A 27,179-nucleotide genomic window follows, 5' to 3' on the forward strand; every position below is an offset into this window, starting at 1 on the left:
TATAGTTGGGAGGACATAGGGTACGGAAAACTTTTAAATCAGTCTACCTTCAACCCGTCTTCTGATATCAGCATCCGAGGTAGCTAAGACAATATGTGTGAGGCACAGTGGCCAGCCATATACATTATCACAAACCCCTTGATTATTCTAGTTATTCTGAATTTATTTGCCTACTTTTCCTACAATGAGCAAACAGACATTGTCTAGGATAATTCTTACAAGTAAGATAATTACATAATCATCCAAAATAAGCACTTCTTTGTATCATTAAAAATGCATGTATTTATCATTAGATAATAAAAACAAAAAAATATTAAAAGAAAGGCTGGAGTGTGACCTAATGGTAGAGTGCCCGCCTAGCATGCATGAAGCCCTAGGTTCAATTCCTCAGTACCACATACACAAAAAAAGCTGAAAGTGGTATTGTGGCTCAAGTGGCAGAACACTACCCTTGACCCTAAGTGTCCAAGGACAGTGCTCAGGCCCTGAGTTCAAGCTCCTTGGACTGACAAAAAAAAAAAAAAAAAAAAGAAGTTTAAATCTTGGGAAATTCAAACTATTTTTGCCTAAATCAAATGTTCCTGTTAAACAAGACTGTAACCTATGCAGCTATACAGTCAGTACTCTCAATTCACTCATGTTTTCCTGTTCTTGGAAATAGCAGAAGAAATTACAAAAGTAAGTAAAGAACTACTATATTGGAGAGAAATTCCTGAGCATGTCTGAAGTTTTTACTTAGAAAGACTTCCTGCCAGGCCAAGCTACAGGAGGTTGAGATGTGAGATCAGAGAATCGTGATTTGAAGCCAACCCAGGCAGAAAAGGGCATGAGACATTTATCTCCAATAAACTATTCAGAAGAATCCAAAAGTAGCACTGTGGCTGAAGTAGTAGAAATGGTGCTGTAGCTCAAGGGGCAGAGTGCTAGCCTTGAGCACAAAGGGGAACAAGGACAGCACCCAGGGCCCTGAGTTCAAGCCCTAGGACCCGCCAAAAAAAAAAAGACAACTTCTTTGTCTACAAAGCAAGACAAGACAAACAAGTCCTAATACTGACAGCACTAAAATAGCTTCAATGCTAAACAAATGGATTCTCTTCTACTCATGTTTTCAGAAAAGACATGATTGTTACGAGTTTCCTGTGAGAGTATCAAAGCAAACTCCTAGTTAATCAAACATCTGGTTCTCCAGGACACTTATTCCTATATATGCCAAGTGAAAAAATCTTCTAGTCTCCTCACATGGCTTTGGATGGGAAAAAATAGGTTAAGAAGCTTCAAAAAAACTGTAGATCTCAGAATTTTGCTGAGCCCAATTCACTCCTGTATTCTCACTATGTTTTAAAGATAAGGTAAATGGAACAGACTATTAAACTGAATTTAAGTTGCTATTTTAATTTAAGAAAAATACTTTAACAAACATGCTGCTTAGAATATGAAAAGCCACGGTTTTCACAGTGGCAGTGAAGTTAGGTAGGAAAACAAAACAAAACCTTTTTATTTTATGGTCTGAGGGGTGAAACTCAGGACTTTTTAAATGTTACAAATTGCTTTACAACTGCATTACAACACTGGCCCTTAACTTATTTTAAAAACTACTTCTGAATCCTGACAAACGTAATATTCTCAGACTTCAGATATGAGTCAGAAGGTAAAATAGTTTGTCAAATAGAAATAGAGATAGCATTCACGATAGAAAATAATGTAGAACTACACTATAAATCCAGCCTTTTAAAAGACTCTACCTGAAAAATGGAAAAAGCATAAAAGAGCTAAGGGAGTGGTAGATTGCCTGTCTAGCAAGTAGAAACCAAGTCCAATTCTCCAGTATCACCAAAACCGATATAACAAATAATTATCCACCTAAAGAGAAGGCAGGAAAAATGCATGCTAAATATAAATACTATACTATACTAGTATGTTTTTTTTGTTATTGTTTTGGTTTGGTTTGGTTTTTGTTGCCAGTCCTGGACTTAAGCTCAGGGCCTGAGCACTGTCCTTGAACTTTCTCAAGGCTAGAGCTCTACCACTTGAGCCTCAGCACCACTTTCAGCTCTTTTTTCTATGTATGTGGTACCGAGGAATCAAACCCGGGTCTTCATGCATGCTAGGCAAGCACACTACCACTAGGCCAAATTCCCAGCCCACTAGTATGTTTTTTTAACATGCATTTAGAATACATACCCCAAAGATTTAAAAAAAAAATAAACCCCAAAACCTAATCAACCAAAAAAAGGAAAAGAAACAATAAGGCTGCAGTTTGTTAATCAGAATGCTTGTAAAAATAAAGGCAAAGTAAAAACCATGCAGAAGATACATTACCCCTGTGCTGCTATAACAGGAACACTCTCACTGTATGTTTGGCGCCAGCACTGTTCACCATTTGAGCCTAAAAAGCGAGTTTTTTCTGAAGATAAGATGTTAGAAAGTTGGATTCTTGCAATACCCAGGAGTAAGTCTTTACTCATTTTATCCTTATGCCACAATTCAACCAGCAGGGGAATCCTAAAGAAAAGAGAAACACATGTTCTAATCTGCTAGTCCTCAACTGGAGGCTTTTCTCAACTATAATCTTGGAATACCCTAAAGTAGAAATACTTCTGTCATACTTGTTTTTACCTGGAAAATCACTTAACACAACTGTTAAAGGCTCCATTTCACAGGCCATCAACAGGAAAAACTGGCCTTGTTTCTATACTGCTTTTAAGCAATAAAGAAAAGCACTGAAATATTGTTATTATTCCCACAATGGCTATAAAATTTGTGACTTGACTCCATTTTCCCTCTAAAATTGTATTATTTTGAATTATTATATTTTACAAAAGTAAAAGATGTTTTACAGGTCTCATCTTTCTTTGAAAATCTATTTCAAATGAATAGATTCCTCCCTCCCCCACCCCCCACCCCGGTAGGTCTGGGCACTGTCACTGAGCTCTTCACCTCAAGGCTACCACCCTACACCTTGAGCAACAGTGTCACCTCCAGTTTTCTAGTAACCACAAGTTTTATACGTGAAAAGAAGTAGAAAACTCCATACCAATAATGCTAGCTATTCAGGAGACTGAGATCTGATGATTGTGGTTCAAAGCCAGCTGGGGCAGAAAAGTCTGTGCAACTCTATCTCCAATAAGCTACTCAGAAAATGCCAGAAGTGGCACTGTGACTGAAGTGGTAGAGCACTAGCCTTGAGCACAAGGAGGCATAGGAACAGTACTCAGGTCCTGAGTGCAAGTCCCAGGATCAACAGAAGGGAAAAAAAAACCCCAATTATATAACATACTACAGTCAACTGAATGACTCAATCAAAGCTAAATATTTTTTTATCTTCTTAAAGAACACCACTACTCAAAGCTTCCTCATTAACCACAGAAATTAGAAAACAGACTTTATAACAAGCCTATAAACATGTGGCAGAAGTGACAATGTCAGTTACAGTGCCAATAAATTTGATTCTCAAATGTATAAAGTGCTATGGATTTAAGTATGATACCACATTTTCAAGTGTTGACCAAAGAAAACAACAACAAAAAATCCACCTGACTTAGACAGTACCGTAAGAAGGTGTCCTGTAGCTGATGTGGCACAGTTGCAAAATCAAACGCACAGTAAGACTGGGGAAGAAAAACTTCCATGTTCTTCCGCACTTCCACAGGGGGATTAGTCATGATAGGGGCTGCACTTCCAAAGAAGGGGTAGGAGTACCTAGAATGGAAGAAAGAGAAAGTGTTCTAACACCATAGAGGAGACTTGAAGTTTGGATTTAAAAATTTTAAAGGTGTAATATGAAGATTATAAGCAAATAAATTTTTTTTCGTTTTTTGGCCAGTTGTGGGGCTTGAGCACAGGGTCTGAGCACTGTCCTTGAATTTTTCTCAAGGCTAGAGCTCTACCACTTAAGCCTCAGCACCACTTCTAACTTTTTTCTATGTATGTGGTACTGAGGAATTGAACTTGGGACTTCATGTATGCTAGGCAAACACTCTACCACTAGGCCAAACTCCTGGCCCGCACATAAAAAGTTTTAAAGGACAAATAATAGGAACACTGAGTTGCAATCTAAGTTGCTTGTCAGTGCACATCTTTTTTCATCTTAAGTAAGCAGTTTCTGCCATGTATTACATGCTCATGAAAGGCTAGACAGGCAGGTGCCTCACAAAGATAATCCTGGCTACTCAAGAAATGGAGATTAGGAGGGTCATGTTCTGAGGATAGCCCAGGCAAAAAAATTAGTGAGACATCAACTTCATATTTCAAAAAGCCAGGAGTGGTGGTACCTACTTGTCATCCAAGCATGCTGTAAGTAAGCAAGCCAGGGTCCTAGGTGCAACACCCTATCTGAAACATAACTGAAGGGGAAAAAGGGCTGGGGTATGGAGAGCATCTGCCTTTTTCTGCATAAGGCCCTGAGTTCAAACTCTAGTACTTCCAAAGCAGGGGAGGGGGATACAGAACAGGAAGGAAGGTAGTGGGCTTGCTAAATTTAATTTCTTTTTTAAACTATATTTTTTTTCTTTTCCTTTTTTGGAACTGGGGATTGAACCCAGGACTTTGTACTTGTTGGCAAGCACTTTCCCGCTGAGTTGCATCCCAACCTCCTGAATTTCATTTCTAAATCTACTTTCCTTTAGACAAGAAGGTCCTGATATTTATTAGTGAATGTAAAAGAATTCACAATGATTTGTCTCTGAATAGAGAATCAGGATATAAGTAATTCAAATGTGTAGAAGATGAGTAGTGAGTACTATCACGTTATTTCTTCTTTTTGTTACTTAAAACCATAGCAGACCAAATGAAGAATGCTTAACTACTGCTAAGCTAACTGTATTTAAAGCCAAATATAGCTGAGTGTGGTATGTACATGCCTGTAATCATGGTTTGAGGCTAGCCTGGTCAACATTAGTGCCAGACTGCATCTGAAAAATCAAAGGAAAGGGAGAGCAAAAGCGAGAGTGCAAAAGCAAGAGGGAGGAAGGAAGAGGGGGAGGGGAGGGGAGGGGAGGGGAGGGGAGGAGGGCAGGCAGACAAGCCTGCCCCCAAATGGATTTAGAAGTATGACTCAACTAGTAAAGTACTTGAATTTAATTCTCAGTACTGATAATAAAAAATCAAATTAATACATAATGTTTGCTTAAATTACATACCATATCATGTTATTCATATATAAAACCAGAATTTAAATCCTACTAGTAAAAATTGTTGTCCTACAAAAAGAATTTGTGTTAACCTAAAAATTCCTATACTATTTACCAATTCTATTACTATATGTTCACAATTCCATTGACATCAAGCTATCTCACTCAGAGGGAGTTAGTGTACTTGAATTTCAGTTCCTATTGCTTGACAATGGGAACAGGAAAGTAGTTCCATGCAATGTTCAGTGGATAATAACTATGTATTATTTCCTAAGAATACAATTCGCCTTTCTTAATCAAGTGAACTACAGTTCTCTTCATATATTAACTTGTTTATGAATCTGTCATCCCTGAAAGCTGAGTTGTGGGTGGCTTATATATAGTAATAGGCATCACATAGACATTCAGTGATTAAACACATGCCTCCCGACCCCCAGCAAGGCAAGCAGAAGACACAAGGAACTGGGAGTACTTTCTGCATAGACTTGGTTAAGACTTCCTCGCATGTATCTAATTTCTCCAATAGCAGTGATGGCTGCACAGAGATCTCGGGTAAAAGGGCATAAAAGACAAAACAAAACCCTCCAAAGTGGGCAATAAGTAGCAATTCTAGTTCTAAAACTGAGAAAACAAACCCTTTGGGAAAAGCTACATCCATGAGAGAAAACCTTTTTTCTGTCTTGAATCTCCAGATTAAAAAAACTGGAAAGATTTTTAGCATTTAAAATAAATGCAAAACTGAATCTGAACTGGAAAGAATTTTTTCAATTCTGCAAATACTTGTAGTCATGTTCAGTGTGAGGTCCACTATTTATAACAAAGTATGAAAGAACTGGAAATATTTTAGAAAAGATTAGATACTGCAAAAATCAGGTTCAAGTCAAAAATTACAGACTTGAAAGCAGGTATGCCTCAAAAAGACAGGAAGTAGTGGCTAGCTGCTGAAACTCTATGTTAGCATTTTGAGATGACAAAAAGATTTCTCTCTCTGTCTCTGTCTTTCTCTCTGTCTGTCTCTTGCTGGTCTTAGGCTGGAACTCATGGCTTGAGTGCTGCGCCTGAGCTTTTTCAGCTCAAGTCCTGCACTCTACAACTTAAGCCATAGTGCCATTTCTAGTTTTCTGGTGGTTAAAGATAAGAATCTCATGAACTTTCCTGCCTAGACTGGCTTCAAATTGAGATCACAGTCTCCTGAGTAGCTAGGACTATAGGCATGAGTCAATGGTACTTAGATTTCCTCCCGAAATAAACACTTTATCTCAAATGCTAATCCATGAATCTAAGAAATTTATGAGAAAGAAACGATGAAGATTGCAAATGTTATTGTGTTACACTTAATTTACATCTCAGTCAAAAACTATGACAATGTAACATTATTACAACAAGCTATTGTGTAAAGTCATTTAGCTGAAAGTATGTACAAAATGTGATGTCCTATGTAGTTCACTAAGATGGTTATCTGATTTGCAACTATGAAATGTATATATAAGAAAAGTAAGCCTCCACTGTAATAGTTTTATGGAAAAATCATTATTTTGACTTGAGCATTTCTTCCCAGAAAACAACTATAACAAAAACCTTCTAAAGTTCAAGAGCCACTACATTTTAAATGTCAACATCAATAAATGATTACAAATATCTATGACTATTATACCAGAATAGGTAAGACTGGTACCTTTCATATCACCAATGCCACGTTAAGTTCAAAGCCATTAGGATATTGCTTTATTTCCTTTCCATGCCACAGGTTAAACAAAAGCTTTAAAAAAAAAAAGGTCTTAATTCTTTGGTGATATTACTCTGTAACTTCCCAAGGCAGAGAAAGGCTTTTCTCCTCAAACAACATCAAATCCCACCTTAATATACAGTTGACGGGATAGCCAATATCCAAGCCATGGATACTCCTCAAGTCTATGGAAAAGCAAAAATGATGTGATGTTGCTGGAACAGCAATCTTCTGTCGTGAAACTGTTTCCGAAACATTCGATGGAGCCGCTGGCTGGGCCAGTGAAGCAAGTACAGAAGAACTAGTGCCTGAAAAATGAACACAAAAAAATTTTAAACTATCACCAACAAGCAAACAAACAATTCAGACAATTTAAAGCTATCTCATTTTTCTTGGAGCACGAGATTTTATTTTTGTCAAGTTATGACTACAGACATGAGCATCTTTAAAATGGCTTACCTCAAACTAATTTTAATTTTAGAATCTGAATTTTAGATCTGAAAGGTATATGCCCATGTGTGCTGATAATCCCAAAACCCAAGGGGCTTAGGCAGGAAGACTGAAGACGACTGCAGGTTTGAACCTAGCCTAGCTATCCAAGGCCATACTACAGATACAGCAACATCACTTTTTAACCCAGCTGTAATTATTTTCAGAACAAATAACTCCAAAAGAGTCAGAACTGAATAGGCCTGTACAGCTTAATGAGAAGCCTAAGTTAAACAGCTACTCAAGTAAACCTTGCACTCCAAACTTCAAATTCCTAATCCATCGTACTTTCTATACAGCTGTAGGCTTTTAGGCAATGGATGAAAAAACCTTACAAAACCAGAGATGTATATTTTTGGATCCTGTACAACCAAAAATAATTACAACTTCACAAGATAAAGCAATTAATAGTTCTTTAAAATCCCAGATAACTTATTTTATTCAAGAGTTTACTAGTTTAAATATATATATGAGCTGGCGATAGTGGTTCATGCCTGATATCTAGCAACATGTGCCAGAGAGAACAGGAAAATGGAAGTCAAAGTCAAGGCCAGCACAGGTAAAAAGTTAGTGAGACCCACCAAACCAAACAACAGCTAAATCTAGTGGTACACATATCTGTCATCCTAGTAGACTCCCAAAAATAAAGCGAAAGAGTCTGGGAGGCATGGCTGAGGTAGTAGAGTGACTGCCTAGCCAGCACAAGTCCTAAGATCAATTCTCTAGCACCATCAAAACAATAAATAAATCTATTTGAAAGAATAACGTTTCTTAAACTGAAATTTCTTACACTGTCACATATTTTTGGCTCATAATCTAACATTTTTACTTAAAACCCAAATAAGTCCTCATAGCCACTTATTAGAGGACCACAAATCCAACATATAAAATATATGTGAAGGGCCAGGAGTTTGGCCTAGCGGTAGAGTGCTTGCCTAGCATGCACAAAGACCTGGGTTCGATTCCTTGGTACCACATAGAAAAAAGCCAGAAGTGGTGCTATGGCTTAAGTAGTAAAGCTCTAGCCTCGAGAAAGCCCAAGGACAGTGCTCAGTCCCTGGGTTCAAGCCCCACGACTGACCAAAAAAATAAAAAAAGATGTATGAAAAGAACATCTTACCCCTGGGATTTGGTTTTGGATCCTTATCATACTGTAGGCTTTCCACCTCACTTTCTGTCGCGTCATCTTTGGTTGGAGGTGTCTGGTTGTGAGCTGGAGCAGGGGACACACTTGGTGACTTTGGCCCAGCAAGTGTCCTCTCCTTTATGGGGGTTAAAACTGTCTTGCTTGAATGCTCAGGCTCATGTCCATTCTGGGTCTTTAATTCAATTAAAGACTAAAAACAATTTTTAAATAATATATAATTTGCAAAATATTTTCCTTCATAATTAAGCAAAAACTTGGCGTTGTTTTTTTTTTTTAAATACAAGCTTCCTTTCCCAGTTTGGATATTGCTAGTCTACTTTTCTTCATAAATTGCAAATTTCCTTATAGCATCTAGGACCAGAAAAAGGAAGATGAACAGGAAGGACATACATCCAAGAGCAGAGTACCAAAATGCATCCTAATGGGTAAGAAGGGATATATGAGAAAAGTCAGGTTCATGCGACCCTGGGAATAGTTAAGAGCATAATGAAGGCCTACACCCTACACAGAATAAAACAGATGTCTAGTAGGAGTGTTTCTTGCTTTACTCACTACCCTATAAAACTATATGTATTTTTTCAGCTTTTTTATCTTTAATTTACAACTTAGCTATAGATGGACTCTTTGCAAAATGATGCTAATAAAATTGATTCTGCCGAGATACAATGAAAATAAGTACACATTCAAATAAATGCCCGTCTCTGTGGTAAAATCTGCCTAAGATTATGGGGGCTATAAATACTAATGGACTGAGAGATTTATTTTAGCTGGGTGTGTCTCAAAATCAAAATGATACCGCCACTGCAGGTTCTCTAAAATTAGGTTTAAGAGTGCTGCCTCGATCATTTCCTTGGGGAGGCGGGGAAGCTTTTTGACAGCCAATGGCTATCACTACCGGCCACCAAATGACCATTATAGGGAGACTGGCCATAGGCAGCTGAGGAAAACATTATATATCTGTCCTATCAAATACCAAATGATTTTACGCCTATTAGAGTAAAAAGTATAAGCTGGGAGTGGAAGGAAACAATTTCTACTACATAAGAAGATGGTCCCAAAGCTAAACAGGCTATGAGCACACAGTCACTTACAAACCATACAGCAGATGCCTCTGAACTTTTGTTTATTCAGAAAAGAGATTATATAATGTAGGCTACTAGTTAAGAATGATGAATACACTGTTATGCCAGGTAACTCATGAGGTTCTCTGGCAATGAAATACTAGACAAGCTTGGAAGATGGAAACAGAGTCATTACTTACCTGGGACTCGATGCCCTCTCTCTGCAGGGCCACAGACACTCCCACAGTTGGGGCCAGCTCCAGAGGAATAGGTGCGAGCTTTTGTTTAGCTCGATTTGGTGGATCAAGGGTAAAAGCACCCTCAATAGTGACAGGGTGCTGGTTGATTTCTGTGCTGCCCTTTCTTAGCAATCCACTTAAGGGTATTTCTGTACTGCCCAGAGACTGGTCTCCACAACAGAGATGGATCTAAAACAAAAGGGAAAAATCAAAGTGAGACATTTTATTTTATCTTCCTTTCTAAATACTATAAACTTAATACAAGTTATAAAACAAGTCGCTGAGGAACACAGAGTATAGCCTGACCTGAACACAGTGATGAATTCTAATGCATGATTGTTTAAACTGGTGGTAAAACATAAATTAATAGTTAACTCACAGATCTCACCTCTTTTTTCATGTTTGTTCAATGAGGTGTACATAGATATTGCCATATTTCCGTCTCCTCAATGAATTATGATTATTTTTAATATTTCACTATGCTACTTTACATAGGCAAATTGCTTAATTGGAAATGAGTGTCTGATAAGGGATGTGGGAAGTGGCTTCGTGATAGAATGCTTGCCTAGCATGCATTAAGCCCTGGGTTCAATTCCTTGGTACTATATAAGTAGAAGATGGATATCAATGTTTGTGAAGTACTGCACCTTCTATCTGGTAAATATAATGTAACCCTTCTATTAATTACAATAAAAAATATAAGAAAGAAAAATAAAAAATAAATTGAAAATGGAGCTGTGGCTCAAGTGGTAAAGTGCTAGCCTTAAACAAAAGAAGTCTAGGTCCTGATCAAAGCCCTAGGACAGATCAAAAAAAAAAAAAGTTTATGAATTTAAATAGAAAAATACCTTAAGTGGTTTTCCTATTTTTTTTAAACTCAAGACCTTGTGCTTAGTCTGCATGCTCACATGTGACACTTTTTTTGAGTCATGTATCAGCCAGTCTTTTTGCTGATTCACTGAAGTTTCCATATGTAGTCTCAAACTTTTCTCCCTGGGCTGGCTTAGAACCCTAGTCCTTCAGGTTCCAGACTCGAGAGTAGATAGGATTACAAGTGTTCAACCACCAGTGTCCAGCTTCTATTTTTTTTTTTTTTTTTGACTAGTCCCATGGCTTGAGCTCAGGGATTGAGCACCGAGCACCGTCCTTGGGCTTTCTCAAGGCTAGTGTTCTACCACTTGAGTCATAGCACCCTTCCAGCTTTTCTCTATGTATGTGGTACCTAGGAATTGAACCTAGGTCTTCGTGCATGCTAGGCAAGCACTCTACCATTAGGCCAAACTCCCGTCCCCAGTGTCTAGCTTCTAGTTCCATCTTGATATTAATTCAAACATGATTCTAAAAAAATAAGTAAGTAGAGAAGCCCAATTTGGAACCTTAAAACCTCAAATAATTTTGTCTTCTTCATTCATAAAACATCTTGATTCTTGTCTTCTTTGTAAAGTCAAGGACTGAATGACAAAAAAGAGTACTTCTGGGTTGACAAGTACTGTTTGTCAATGATGGCTATGCAAAAGCTCAACATATTGAAAATTGCACTAAGAAAGGAAGAAATGGAAATTTATCATGTGATTATTCTTTTCCCAGACTATGTGGAAGCCTTGGAAAATAGTATATTGGAGAAAAAGAAGTTGAAACATGATAACAGGCCCTACTAAGAACTTAATTTAATTTTTTTAATGCAGTCCAGGCGTTTAAACCTTGTTCCTGCCAAGCTGAAGTGCTATCAATAAGCCACACCTGCAGCCCTTTTATGTACTAATTATTCTAAGAAAGAGTCGGTTTTTTGCCCAGACCATTCCTAGACAGCAATACACCACCTTAGCTGGGATGAGAGATATGGAATACCTTGCTCAGTTTCTTCCACCAAGATGGAGTCTTCAGGATTCTTGCTCTCTGAGCTGGCATGGAACCATAAACCTCATTATCTCAGTTTCCCCATAACTGAGTTAATAGCCATAGACCACTGTTAAGTACGTTACTACACTAGGCCAGGAGTTCAATTCTTTGGTACCACATACATAGAAAAAGCCAGAGTGTGGTGCTGTGGCTCAAGTGGTAGAGCTCCAGCCCTGAAAAAGCCCAAGGGCAGTGCTCAGGCTCTGAGTTTAAGCCCCAGGACTGGCCAAAAAAGAAAAAAGAAAAAGAAAAAGGAGTCTCACTGTGCATACTCAGGCTGGCGTTGAGGTGATCCTGCGAATGCTACGTGGATAGAATTATAAGCTAGGATTAAGTCCACTACTCCATATAACTTGAGTCCTAATTTGACAGTACTGGAGATTAAATTCAGGGCCTCATGATAATAGACCTATATTTCCAGCGCCTTTGCACACTGGTTAGTATTGCTGTAGGTTTTTACTTTTTGCCCAGGGTGATCTACAACATGATTCTCCACATTTCTGCCTCCCAATCCGGAGACAGGTGCTCATTCTCACCCTGTAAACATGTTTTAAATAGGATTCTATATAAAAGTTAACTTTAAGCCAAATGCTAGTAAACTCACACCTGTAATCTCATTTACTCAGAAGGGCTGAGATCTGAAGCTAGCCCAAGCAGCAAAGTCCATGAGACTCTCATATCCAATTAACCAAAGTAAAGTTATGGTTCAAGTGGTAGAGCATCAACCATGAGTGAAAAACGTACGGGACAGCACCCAGGCCCAGAGGTTCAAGCTGCAGAAGAGGCCGGGAAGCATATGTGTACACATGTGCACACATACAGCTACTCTTTGTCTTTAGGATGGTTACTTTTTAATTTTTTTTTATTTTATTGTCAGGGTGCTGTACAGAGGGGTTACAGTTACCTTCATAAGATAGTGAGTATATTACTTCATGAACATTGTTACACCTTTCCATGGTTTTCTCCCATTTTCTCTCCCCCCCACCCCCTCCTATAATGGTTACTTTTGATCAAACAAGTGGAGTAGTAAAAGTGAAGTGGCACAGGATTAGATAACCATTTGCTTGAATAAGGTCTACGCATCATTAGACTGCATTTGGAGGAGATGAGAAGAAGCACTAAACAAAAACAGGTTGGAAGGCATGGCTCAAGTGGCAGAGTACATTCAAACCCTAGTTTGCCAAAACAAACAAAAGAATGTTTAAAATATATTCAATGGTAGATTAAAATCTACCATTTCTAAAGAAAGTTGCCATTATCTCTAATTTTAACAACAAACTAAATTCTGAAATGTAAAAGCATGTCCTATAGCAATATCTCTAAATTCTGAAATATAAAGTATGACCAGTTCTAGGTTCTGGTAAAATTTCTTACTATAATATTCTAATAAGTGGGGGCCAGGATTGTGGTGTCAGGGTAGAGTTTGAATCCCCAGGTTTGATTCCTCAGTATTCATACACCAAAAAAGCCAGAAGTCATGCTGTGGCTCGAGGGGTAGAGCGCTAGCCTCGGGAAAGCTCAAAGACAGTGCTCAGGCCATGAGGACTGGCAAAAAATAAATGAATTATAAGTAGAGAGTATACCTCTTTTTTCAATAACTGGGTTAGTGAAGTGTTTTCTAAAATTCTGAAGTAACTGTAATGACTTAGCCAGTACCTTAAAAAAAAAAAATTAACATAGTAGCAAAAACCAATCCAACAAATTCAAACAAAGCAAAAACCTGGCATAGTACTTACCTGTAGTTTAGAGTGAAGTGCCAGGTAAACACGAAGCATTTCTACACTGCTGCGGATATGAACAGATGCCCTCTCGGGCTCAAAGTTTGGATTGATCAAATCATTAAAGGGCTCATTTGTAACATCATTTCCCAGTAAAGTATAGTAAAAGAAAAATTCAGGTTGTCTTTCTGGAAGTTTCATGGTACACGGAATTAGCTAAACATGTAAAGAAAAAAAATAAATATTACTCTATTAATCACTGAATATGTCAGTTGCACTCCAAGAGGATTTATAAATCTCTATTAAATGACTAGCCTTTACTAACTAAAGGCTGAATTTCATAAATAATAGTTAAAGAGACTCTTAACTCAGGTTATTTAGTATAAAATATCCAGGGTATATGTCTAAGATTTATTTAAAAAAATGAAATCAGGCCAGGAATGTGGCCTAGTAGAGTATTTGCCTAGCATGCATGAAGACCCGGGTCCAATTCCTTGGTACCACATACATAGAAAAACACTGGAAGTGGTGCTGTGCCTCAAGTGGTAGAACTCTAGTCTTCAGAAAGCCCAAAGACAGCTCAGGCCATGCATTCAAACCCCAGGACTGGCAAAAAAACAAAAACAAAAAACAAAAAAAAAACCTTAGAAACCTATGAATTATTATCAGCAAGATAGGGCTGGAAGTGTAGCCTAGCTGGTAGAATGCCTGCCTAGCATGCATGAAGCCTGGGTTGGATTCTTCAATACCACATACACAGAAAGTTGGAAGCGGTACTGTGGCTCAAGTGGGTAGAGCATTTACCTGAGAAAACCAAAAGACAGTGCCCAGACCCTGGACTAGGGGGGGAAAAAAAGCCCTTCTTGTAGTGGGCATAAACTTAGTTTAACAAAGTCAAATTTTTATTTTAAAAAGTCTAACCTGATAATTTTGAAAGGAAAAATTTAAAGATCTTCAAAGTGACATAAAAATGTGGTCACCAAGTGCATGTTTTACCTGTGAAATGGCAACTGGGGCACCGGGCAGGAGGTGAATAGATGCAAGAAAGCCAAGTCTAATAAAAACTTTACTCATAAGCCAGAAATTAGTGGCTTACATTTGTAATCCTAGTTACTCAGGCACCTGAGATGCGAGAGGATCTGAGAGGATCTTGGTTCAAAGCTAGCCTAAGTAAGAAAGGCTGTGAAAATCTCCAAAAAGCCAGAAGCAGAAGTGTGGCTCAAGTGGTAGAGTGCCAGCCTTAAGCAAAAAAGGTAAGGGACAGATCCCAGACCTTGAGTTCAAGCCCCTCACTCACACACACATGCACATCACAGCCTCTATTTTTTAAAATGTGAATTTATTTTAGATGCTATCACCCAACAAAAAGTCAAGAAAAGTGGACTACTCTTTAAGGACGAAAGGACCACAGTTAATGCTGTCCTGTACCACGGCTGGGAAAAGACAGAGCATCATGACCAGCCATCCTTGCTGAGTCTGTCAGGAATACGAAGCCTTGACTATTCTTTTACCCAGGCCAATTCTCGGAGCTATTCCTGTAGTTGTTAATCTTAAGAAGTTAATATGTCTTCCTGAAAAAAAAAAAAGCTAGGACTGCTTACTGCTTACAATGAAAATGATACATTCTCCCACATGGTTCTCCTTGTTTGCCTTTCTGTGTAACTCACATGGAACTCAAGGTAAAAAGAACCTGAGAAAATACACCCATGTCCAGGTTGCTCACTGTGCTGGGAATAATGGAATCCTTTGATCTGGACCTAAACTCTCCAATCTTCTGCCACATTCGTGATAGAGTGCGTTAACTTCTTAGTTTATAAGCAAAGCAAAATATAATCTCAGACCTAATAGGCATTAAGTATTACTGAGAAAAAAACTGTTCTTGGCATTGCTAATTTCTCCAAAATGTACATTACCCAAGAAGCAAACAGAAAAATTTCCTCTATCAGTTTTCAAAAATTTGCGCATAACAATGGCAACATTCTCCCAATTTCTCACAAATCACAAAATCTGTTTTGATCAAGATAGTGAAATCCATTCTTGTCACAAAGTAAAAATGTTATGAGCACATTCTTATCTCAAATTTTAAACTGTACACATACAAATATATTTACTATCTAAAGGATAAAATTTAAGATAGATATCCAGTGTTTTTCATGTTCTTCATGAATCACTAATCTCACTCATCACTAGTGTCTCTCACCTGCTCCAACTGGGTGGCAAAAGCTATGGTCACGGACATAATGAAGGAGTCGGTGCAGGACTCTGCTGGCCCAATCTGGTGGTAACCTCCTTCCTCATTCAGCACTGCTACAATGTCCTTCGGGTCAAATCCAGACAAGCTAGGAAGAACTTCACAGGCAAAAATACAATTAAATTAGACTGCAGTTTGCTATAAATCACTATAAGATTTTATTTTTTATTTCATTCAATTTTGCTAACCCAGCCTAGACTGGAACACACGATCTTACAAGAATTGATTGGTAGTATAAGCATGCACCACTATAAGTTATAAAAGCTGATTATAACTGTCAATTTCCTTGAAAATTTTCATGCATAGAGCTAATATATCAAAAGGTTTTCTTTAATTTCTTATATGCACTCTAAATAAAACTCATTTAATTTTGTTTTTCCATATACAAAGAACAGTCTAGCCAAGCACCTGTGGCTAAGATCTGTAATCCTATGTCAGTAGCCTGATGTCTGGAGGACTGGAGTTTGAAGACACTCAGCAGAAAATCTGGCTCCATCTCCAAAAAAAAAAGCCATGCTAAGGCATGATTAAGGGCCAGCTGAGCAATAAGTCTAGCACTTGAGGCCTCCAGTCAAAACTAACACTTTAATAAACCACATACAAAAAAAAAAAATCTAGCAAAGGTTTCCTAGTGAATCTAAGCTGGGGATTAAAAACTAGATCAGTCCAAGAGTACCAAACAGGAACTAGGAGAGCAAAAAGCTTGTTCTAAAATAAAATATAAGAACAACACACATGAAGACATAGATGCACATGGCACAGGAATGGGAAGAGGTATGGTGTGCTGAATCACAGTGAGGACTAAGGTATATAGACAGGATATTATTACATGCTCTGCTGAAACATTTGGATAATAGTTATTGTAAGAGTAAGAGAAAACCATTAAATAATTTTGAGATCAGTAAAGCCCAATAGGTAACAATATGAAAAGACTAAATAGACATAGGAGTTTTCAAATTGATTTTTTAAAGGACATGCATACACACAACTACACTAACAGATAATAATCAGCATTACGGGAAATAAGAGGAAAGCAGACATTTTCTCAACTGATATTCACTAGTACAAACAACTGGTAATGCATCAGTGTTCATCAAAATTTCACATATTCATACCCTATAAACAATCCTCATTTCTAATCCTCAAAAGATGCTCATTGCAGCACTGGATGAAAATAGTATATTCATTAAGAGCATAGATACTTAAATTACAGAGACCAAAGTGCCAACTGTAGTTATTTACTACCTTTATCAGAAAACTGCACAATCTCCTTTTGTTCCATTGTTTTCCTTCTGTAATTTCTATGTATTTGCTGGGAAAATTAAATTAAATACTGAAAGCAAAGAGTTTAGTGTTGTAAGCTCAAAAAATTGAATCACTCCAAAACTAATCTCCAAAGAAACAACCATCCCATTATAAGATGGGCCAAAGACTTAAAGAGAGTCTTCTCTGAAGAAGAAATAAAAATGGCCTATAGACACATTAGGAAATGCTTGACACTTCTGGTCATAAAAGAAATGCAAATCAAAACAACTTTAAGATTCCACCTCACTCCAGTTAGAATGGCCAGGATGGGGGCCAGGAGTTTGGCCTAGTGGTTAAAGTGCTTGCCTAGCATGCACGAAGACTCAGGTTCGATTCCTTGGTACCACATACATAGAAAAAAGCCGGAAGTGGTGCTGAGGCTCAAGTGGTAGAGCTCTAGCCTTGAGAAAGTCCAAGGACAGTGCTTAGGCCCTGAGCTCAAGGCCAGGACTGGCCAAAAAAAAAAAAAAAAAAAGTTACAAAGAATGGCCAGGATGAAGAAATCTAGTAACAACAGATGCTAGAGGGGATGCGATCAGGAGGGATCACTACTACACTTTTGGTGGGAGTGTAAATTCGTTCAACCACTATGGAAAGCAGTATGGCAGTTCCTCAAAAGACTAAACATAGAGCTCCCCTATGACCCAGCAATTCCACTACTTGGCATTTACCCAACCATCCAGAAACAAGGACATACTAAATCCACTAGCACAATGATGTTCACTGCAGCACTATTTACCATAGCCAAGATATGGAACCAACCCAGATGCCCCTCAGTTGATGAGTGGATCAACAAGATGTAGTATTTATACACAATGAAATTCTATGCTGCTGTCAGAAAGAATGACATCACCCCATTTGTAAGGAAATGGAAAGACCTAGAAGAAATCATATTAAGTGAAGTAAGCCAGACTCAAAGGAACATAGGCTCAATGGTTTCCCTCATTTGTCATAATCAGTAGAAACCTTGGGCTCTACTAGCAGAGATTCACGATAGAACAAAATCTAGATACATATGGCCATGGGACCTCTAGGATATAGAAAAAAAAGCCACATAAGGAGTGATTACTGTCCTTAAAGTACTCTCATCTCTTTTGCTGCCCCTTGGTTATCTCATATTGTTATAATATTTTACCTCGTTATCTGATATATTTTATATATGCTTAATTGGTTATTTGAAATTGGATAGGGAAGGGGGAAATCAAGTGAGGGGGAGCGGGGGAGATGGAGGGGAGGAACATGGAGAGGACCATGACATGAGAAAGGGTATCAATGTTTGTGAAGTAATGCACCTTCTATATGGTGAATATAATGTAACCCTTCTATTAATTACAATAAAAATATATTGAAAAGGAAAAAAAAAGTTTAGTGTTGTAATCTCATACATTAACCACTTTCATAAAGACAGCCATTATATAAGGCTAGCAGAGAATAGAAACTAAAATAATGGTTATGCTACGGTTCTCCTTGCCAGGAAACCAGCAACAAATCTTAAGGACTGGAATCCAAAGTTTGTTTTGTTTTGTTTTTCTTGCCAGTGTTGGGCGTGACCTCAAGGCCTGAGCACTGTCCTTGGGCCTTGGGTTTTCTCAAGGCTAGAGCTCTACCAGTTGAGCCTCAGTACCACTTCCAGCTTTTTTCTATGTACATGGTACCAAGGAATCAAACCCAGGTCTTAATGCATGCTAGGCAAGCACTCTACCACTAGGCCAAACTCCTGGCCTAGTTTTAATGTGATTCCCTCCCAATTTCAGAGTTGAAACTTAGTGGTCGAGTGATAAGTAATATCAGTAGTAGAGTCTTTAGGAAGTACTTAGGTGAGGAGGTCTCCCTCCTTTGTAAATGGAGTTAGAAGCCCCTACAAAAGGATTTGTCAAAGGAGCTTTTCTCCCTGTAACCCTCCAACATAGGAGGATATATTAATTAAATGAAACCAGTGCCTTGAGCTTAGACTTCCCAGACTCTAGAACTAAGGAATAAACTTATTATTTATAAATTATACAGTATATATTCTCTTACAGTAGCAGAAAATGCACTACCAGTACGTTTATATGCAAATGTATATATAAACACAAATATAAATGTGTATATGTATGCAGACAGGCACATATTCCCTTTGTCTACTAGAAGAGTCTGATACTCCAACAGCAGTTGGTGAATCTAACTTGGCTGGATCTTGACTTCTAAGAATTCTTTACTAAAAGAAAGTAGGATTGTTTGTGAGATAAGGCAAGTAAAAGTAAAACAACAGAATTTTCCTTTGCCAGAAAATATTAAAAAGTTGAATTATAGACATAGTAAAACAGAATTATGGACACAGAAACAGACTGAAAGAGCTACCCAAATCTGGGAAAATGAAAGAAAAACAAAGATTTTAAAATATTACATTAAAACTATAAAACCATTTGCCCAATGAATAATTTAAAAATAATAAATAAAAGTTTTTCATAATCTTTTCCCAATTCTGTATCATGAAAGACTTTCACATAAGTAAAGAGGTAAGATACAGTTGAGAGCACTGATAACACCATATTAACCAAGACATCTAAGGGAGTTTTATCAATAAGGGAACACACTGCACTGTGTGCCAGACAGGTCATAGAAAGAACCTGGTACCACTATCACTTCTATGATTAGGTTAGGCATGTCAAACCTAAACCTCAAAACGGACAAATCTGTCACAGGACATTCTAGAAAGCAACAGACCCATAAACTTCAAAATTGAAAGATTATGACAAGGCTGTAAATCTAGTTCACATTAAATTAGCATAAATTAGTACTACCTTATTCTAAGCACTTGCATAGGATATTACAAGTTGTTTCAGAATGGAACTATAGAAACATTCATTTTTCATTAATATATCAACACAAATTTCCCAATCTTGATAGGCATAATCAAAGTTCTATTGTGTTATAATAAACAATCAAATATTTAGATAGGAAGCAAATTTTTCCCAAATGGTTCTGAAAAAATATTCTCTTTACTTTCAATTTCTATGTAAGTTTGTTTATAGTAAAGGAACCTGTCAAAATTTTTTCCACTGAGAAAAAGAATATAGACACTAGAATTTGATTTTTAGGTTCTTACCCTAGTTTCAGTACTTATAACTTATGGCATTTTGGCAGAACCAAGTTAATAATGCCTGTGAACTACTCCAATGACCAGTTTTGGGCATCAAATGACATCTGGTTTCGAAGGTCTGGGTAAGATGATAAGCAAGAGAGACGAATATGACTGACACCTGAGGAGCAGATATTTTTCTCATAGGATGAGTATGCACAGAATGAAAAGAAATGTCTTTTAATGTACTAAGGTTGGGAAAAGCCCATGAGGAAATCAAGAAGCACTAGTTAAAAAGGTGAAAGAGAAAGGGTTATTGCAAATTGAACTATTATTTCTATCACCTTAACCAAAAGGCGATTTCTAGTTCAGAATTAAACTTTTGGGATAACTATAAATTCACTGAACTAAAATTTTTCTTAGGTTACCATACAAACATATAACAAATATTAAATCTAGGCACACCATTCAAGATCAGAGTACCATTTTTTTTTCTTGATCTGTTTCAACTATTTGCATCTCTATTTTCTTGAAGAACCCTGCCCTCATAGATAAAGAAATCCCTAACTCATTAGATCCTGACCTACCGACAGAGAAATACCTAACTTCAGTTTCTTGAGACATCATATTCTCCTCCCTACAGAGGGTTAAAACTGAGAAGGAATGGTCAAGTTCGGATCCCACAGGTACAGGCTCAGAAAAAAAGAGACTCCACTACAAGACTACAATTGTGGGGCTGGGAGTTTGGCCTAGTGGTAGAGTGCTTGCCTAGCATGCGCGAAGACCCGGGTTCGATTCCTTGGTACCACATACATACAAAAAAGCTGGAAGTGGTGCTGAGGCTCAAGTGGTAGAGCTCTAGCCTTGAGAAAGTCCAAGGACAGCGCTCAGGCCCTGAGCTCAAGCCCAGGACTGGCAAAAAAAAAACAAACAAACAAAAAAAAACTACAATTGTTTCCCTTCCCTACATCTCAGTACTATTATTACCAACAACCTACTTACAAAAGTTCCTTTTATCTAGTATGGTTTCAAACAACAACAAAAAATGCAATTCATGACCAAATGAAAAGACTAAACAAGCAGAGGAACTATATTCAAATATAAGGCTGACAAGGACTATTTATTTGTTTGTTGGGGACAAGATTTTACTAAGTTTCTCAGGCTACCCTTGAATTCACTACATAGCCCAGATTGGCCTTCAGCGTACAATCCTCCTGCTTCGGTCTCTTGAGGCAAGTGCTACTCCATCTAGCAAACTTTTAAAAATGATGATTAATATGGCAAGGCTTTAATGGAAAAGTATAAATAATACACAAAATATGAAGATAAAGTAAGCAGAAAAGAGAAACAGAGATCCAAAATACTGTAAAGGTATTCAGTAGCCTAGGTATTGCTGAGGAAAAATCTCTGACCTTCAAGACAGGCAGGACAACAAAAACCTCCAAATCTGGAAAGCAAAGGGAAAATAAATACTGGAAAAAAAACTAGAAGAAAAGAGAGCTGGAAAACACAATTGCAAATAAAAATCAAATCTCAAAAGGATTAAAATTATTTTAATTAAATGAAAATTAAAGCAGAGTTCATTCAAATGTGTGTGATGCAAAGAAAACCAAGCTTAGAGGCTTTTAAAGCATTGGTTAAATACATATATAAGAAAAGATCTAAAATCAGTCATCTGAGCCATACATTGGTGGCTCAGTCTTGTAATCCTATTTACACAGGAGGATGAGCTAAGGATCATGATTCAAAGTCAAACCATGCAGACATCTCCAATTAGCCGGTAAAAAGCCAGATGTAGAGGTGTAGCTCAAGCGGTAGAACATTAAGTACCTGAGTGAAACAGCGAAGCAAGAACACAGGCTCTGAATTCAAATCTCAGTAATTGGTGCGCACGCCACACACGCACACACAGAAATAATTTTTTAATAAGCCCTCTAAGTTTTTACCTTAAAAAACTAAGAAGGTTATTAACTTAGAAGAGTTTTTTAAAAAATTAAGATGCTGGGCACAGTGGTTCACACCTGTAATCCTAGCTACTCAGAAGGCTGAAATCTGAGGATCGCAGTTCAAAGCCAACTGGTACTAAAGAACATGAGACTCTTATCTCCAATTAATCACTAGATAATGGGAAGTGGGACTGTGGTTCCAGGGGTAGGGCAGTAACCTTGAGCTGAAGAGCTCAGGGACCTAGAGTGCAAGCCCCATGATCCACCCCCCCCACCAAAAAAAAAAATTAGAGAACAATCAAACTGAAAACAGGAAATTAATGAAAGAAACCAACAAAAACAAAAGATAAAATTAGCCTCTAGCCATGCTAAATAAGAAAAAGAGTATACATTATTAATATCAGAACTGAAAGAAGAGCTATCACTAGGGATCCCATAGTTTAGAAAAAAATAAAAGGGGTACTACTGAAGAGGTTTATGATCATAAAACTGAATCAATGCCTTGAAAGAAATAGCTACCAAAATACACAGAAACATAAATTACTTCATAAGACTATTAATCCTATGACACCATGGACTGATGTATGAGAGAAACTAAACCAATAATTAATAATCTCCCAAAACAGAAAGCAAGTCCAGATGGGTTTACTGGTGAACTTCAACAAAATCTAAGAAATTAGCAGCTATTTACAATCACTTTCAGAATCTGAGTAACAGTTTATTTCCTAAGTCATAACATAACTAGCCACAGAAAATCTGTACGTAAAAAGACTTGACAAAAAAAAGGTGGGTGGTGAACAAATTTGTACTATATAATATGAAAACTGTTGACTAATAAGGGGTAAAATGGTAAAGAAAGGGAAATATATTGTCACAAAGCAGGTACCAGTCAAATACAGCTGAAATAGACTATTTGCAACCATGAAAACAGATCAATAAAAGCTGTTGAAACTTTTTAGAAGTGGGGAAGCGAGAGTGACAAAGGGGATGAGACTGAACACGTGTAGAAAAGTAATAATGACACCCCCCCCCAAGTTAAAGCCAATTTATAAAAAAGTAAACTAGATAATGTAGTACATTAAAAAAAACACTGCTGTAACTAATAAATACTTTTAGCAAGATCCATCTGTATCATCCAAACTCTGAATACCATTAAAACATGACTTTCAAATGAAATTTCCCACATGTGAATTCAAGAACATGGAATCTTGGTGAGGAGAGAGGGTTAAATAGTAAAGTTATACCACAGAGTATAAACTAAGGACTTCTAGTGGCAAAGAAGTATCTAGGACATTTCCTCAGTTGCAACACTCTGGGTTTGGGAGGATGATGATGGATGAGGTTGTCCTATGTGCAACTCCCTGTACTCTATAATTTTTCACCCACACCCTCCCTATATGGTAGTGACAGCAAAGCTAAGTGGCAGTTTTCAAAAATACAAAATTCTTTGTCCTAGGTTATACCAGATTAAAAAAAAAGAAGCTACCCCACCCACACAGTCTCCTTGTTCTGTCCCCTCCTAACCTTCTAGTCCATAGATGAAGGTCTCAGAGAATGTCTTTAGAGATGATGCACAAACCTTTTCCATCTCGAGGGGGGGCCCCCTTTGCTTTAAAACTATCCATTGGTGCTTTTGTATCTGTTTCCAAAGTGATGCTTATCTGTATTTCAGACTTGAACTTGGTGTATTTATTACTCAGCAACTGGTACCATTTTGGTGCCTAAAAACAAAAACAACACAACAGGAAAAAACCTAAACAGGTAAAAGATGAAGAAGAAGAAGAAAAAAACTACTGCAAATGTTCTTTAAGGTTCTAAATAAACTGCCAGAAGTCTTCCTTCTTATCGCTCTCACATTTCATCAGAAAGGAATCAATCCCACTTTAGAAGCCATCAAACTGAATTTCCCTTTGGGAAAATAACTTAGAAATTTAGGCTGTCTTCATAGTGCCCATTCTTATGCTTCAACAGGTAAACTATTAAAGGGAAGGCCAAAATATGTATTCCTTTCTACCTTTACAGCCTTCTATTTCTTCTCACATGATCTTTTTTCTTAAATTTTTAAATTGTTATTATAAAAGTGATATATAGTTACATAAGTCAGGTAGAGTATATTTCTTTTTAGACATCACCCCTTCCCTTGCTCTCTCCCAGTTTTCCCCTCCCATTACCCATCTACAAGTTGCACAGTTCATTTTCAACAGTGTCCAGTGAGGTACATTGCTGCACTTTTTTTCATTCTTTGTCCCTGCATTTCTCACATGATTCTTTATATAAAAAAACCACCCGCTTTCTATTTTCCTAACTCCTACTATTTTATGCTTTGTATAGTTTTTCTTCCTGCCACATTTCTGCTTTACACTACTGACATCAAATAAGTAAAACAAAATCTTACTGCTAATAAAAAAAAAAACCAGTGTTAAAGGTCCAGTAATACAATTGCTGATTATGAACCATTACTTTACCAATATTAAACAAAAGCTTGACACTGAATGAAGTATCATAAATTTGAGTAACCCTTACTGCATCAACTTCAGAAACTCTCCTACCCAGATCAGCTGGAATTCTCACAACCCAGGACAATCCGTCCATGACTGCAATAGTGACCCATGCTCAGCAGAGAACCTTTTCAACATGGGGAAGCAGAGTTTATTGTGAGGACACAGCAACTGGTCCTTACACTCATTAAAATAAAGAACTGTTGTCCTTATGCAAGTAACATTTGATAAAGAAAACAGAAATAACCAGATTTTAAAATCTACAACCTAGTATTCCAAGATAAAAATGCATAATATAGTTTACTGCTGAAATGACATATTTTTAAGTTTACTAATAAGCCTCACAGGATTTATGATGTATTTCTTACCATTCAGTAACTATGCCTGCTGCCCAAATAAGAGAAGGTAAGTAATATCATATTTGGGTTTCATAAAACATGTAATTTTACTTGGATCATAAGTAAAAGGATAAACTGTCCCAAAAACCTAGATAATGGGAAGAGGAGTGACTGCTATCCTGGGTTACCCTCTTCTAAAGAATTTTTTGGCAAGACAATGCAAAGAGAATATGAATACCTAAGAATGGGGTAAATGAGGCTTTTTTAAGGCAGTTCAAAATTTGAGATCATTTTCAATGATTCTGAATTTGGACAGGATGGATTGGTTTTCAATAGTAAGTGTCACTGCTATCAACTTCAAAATGTTGAGTGCTTGCCTAGTATGCATGAAGACCTGGGTTTGATTTCTCAGTATCACATATATAGAAAAAGCTGGAAGTGGTGCTATAGCTCAAGTGACAGAGCTCTAGCCTTGAGAAAGTCCAAGGACAGTAGTCAGGCCCTGAGTTCAAGCCCCAGGACTGGCCAAAAAAAAAAAAAAGCCACACACAAAAAGCATGGTCAATAATACAAAATCCCTAAGCAGTATCAGGAACCTGATTCTTCCCTCAGGAAGCTTAAGATACTGTTTATATAACACTGAGTATATTTCAGTGACTCCCAGGGCAAGTTATTTAACCTCTCAGAATTCATTTTCCTCATTTGTAATGTAAACAAATTAACAGCAACGTCATAGGGGTAATTCAGATATTGAAACTGAGGGCTGTTGTAGAGAGTTTTGTAGTTTTGTTTGGTTTTTAAATTGAGGAGTTTCTTAAACAGAAACATTTGTTGAGACAAGATCTTACTGTTACAGCCCAGGATAGCCTGGAACTAGAAATTCTGAGTCAGCCATTCAATTGCTGGGATTAAAGATGTGTACCACCAAGTCTGGCCTTGAATGAGTTATTGCTCTAAAGCACTAAGAACAATGTAATTGAAACACACTTATCGTTACATAACCTATAGCTGTTTCCCTAAAAGCAGCTATAAGGAACAGGAAGCAAGGAAAACCAGTGAGAAGGTGACAAGGCAGGAAAGTAAAAACCTGGAGGTTTAGGTTGAGGCTAGTGTAATAGCACTGCATTTAGTAGACAAAGAGGAAAAATCCTAGCTAGAATGGAGAACTGTGAAAAAAGGGAAGCCAAACATCAGGAAAAACTTCTGTCACACAAAAGAGGGATGACTATTTTTCTACAGCACGGAACATTTTCAAGAATTTTAAAGAAAAGTTCAGGATTTGAAGCTCAGGATTTGATGTTAAACTCAAGCTTATAAGCTACTTGGACATAGGTTGGGACAGAGACAAATTCCTTTGAGAAAGAGTTCAAAGGAATAATTAAAAAGACTGATTTTTTTTTTTTTTTCCTGTGGGTCATGGGGCTTGAACTTGGCCTGGGCATTGTCCCTGAGTTCTTCAGCTCCAGGCTACCACACTACCCCTGGGCCTGAGCACTGTCCCTGAGTTCTTCAGCTAAAGGCTACCGCCCTACCCTTGAGACAAGCCCCAGTTCTCATTTTTTAGAGGTTCACCGGAGATAAGAGTCTCGGCTTTGAACCTTGAACCTCAGACCTCAGCCTCCTGAGTAGCTTGAATTACAGACATGAGCCACATGTGGCCCAACTCTGAAAAGGTTAATTTTTCTAAATCAAATTAATAACTAAAACATTAGAGCCAATCTGCTTCAGGTCTAGTATTTTACCTTCTTTTCACTAATCTGGTGTTTACCGAAAGGAATCAGACAGTGAAATACCTGCTTTGTCTCTTGAGCCGTTCTTAAGTCCAGAACAATGTAACCTATGATTTCTTTGGCTGAAGATGAAGGATGCAAGGCGAAGCACTGGAGTTTGATTGGAGTACGCTGTAACCTGCAAAACAATATACAAGATAAATAAGATTTTTTCTCAATATTAAACATTCAATATTAATCTTGAAAAATGGCATTATTACTCAAATAATAAAGTTTAATTATAAATACGTAAGCTACATCTACTTTATGTTATTTTAAGAAAGACATTTTTAGTCCAGGCACCAATGGCTCATGCCTGTAATCCTAGCTACTCACAAGGCTGAGAAGAATCATAATCTAGGCCAGCTTGGACACCTGAGACTCTTACCTCCAATGACCACCAAAAAACCAGAAGTAGGGCTGTGGCTCAAGTGGTAGAACATCAGCTTTGAGCAAAAAAAGCTCAAGGACAATGCCCAGGCCCTCTGTTCAAGTACTAAGACTAGCACACACACAGAGACACACAAAAATGACCTCTTCAACTAGAAAGAACTATTAAAATATACTTGCCTCTATACTACAATGATCCTCCCACCCCCCCAA

The 27,179-nt window shown here is 37.5% G+C and overlaps 1 protein-coding gene across 4 annotated transcripts in view; it reads right to left on the bottom strand.

The window, feature by feature from the left end:
• The window catches only part of Cep120 (centrosomal protein 120), a 70,357-nt gene that overhangs the window by 38,173 nt on the left and 5,005 nt on the right, over positions 1 to 27,179 (bottom strand). For 3 of the 4 annotated variants that reach the window (XM_090340081.1, XM_090340080.1, XM_090340082.1), the window contains exons 4-12: positions 26,601 to 26,715; positions 23,551 to 23,692; positions 15,609 to 15,757; positions 13,427 to 13,624; positions 9,753 to 9,980; positions 8,465 to 8,681; positions 6,986 to 7,163; positions 3,550 to 3,699; positions 2,320 to 2,502 (exon numbers count right to left, since the gene is read on the bottom strand). In XM_090340081.1, the coding sequence (XP_090196207.1) occupies positions 2,320 to 2,502; positions 3,550 to 3,699; positions 6,986 to 7,163; positions 8,465 to 8,681; positions 9,753 to 9,980; positions 13,427 to 13,624; positions 15,609 to 15,757; positions 23,551 to 23,692; positions 26,601 to 26,715 (1,560 nt within the window). Of the gene's footprint in view, positions 1 to 2,319; positions 2,503 to 3,549; positions 3,700 to 6,985; positions 7,164 to 8,464; positions 8,682 to 9,752; positions 9,981 to 13,426; positions 13,625 to 15,608; positions 15,758 to 23,495; positions 23,693 to 26,600; positions 26,716 to 27,179 lie in introns of those variants that run through there. The other variant, XM_090340084.1, reaches the window with a different exon arrangement.

The sequence above is a fragment of the Megascapheus bottae genome, chromosome 10 (assembly GCF_031878675.1).
Source record: "Megascapheus bottae isolate mThoBot1 chromosome 10, mThoBot2.hap1, whole genome shotgun sequence".
Lineage (NCBI taxonomy): Eukaryota > Metazoa > Chordata > Mammalia > Rodentia > Geomyidae > Megascapheus > Megascapheus bottae.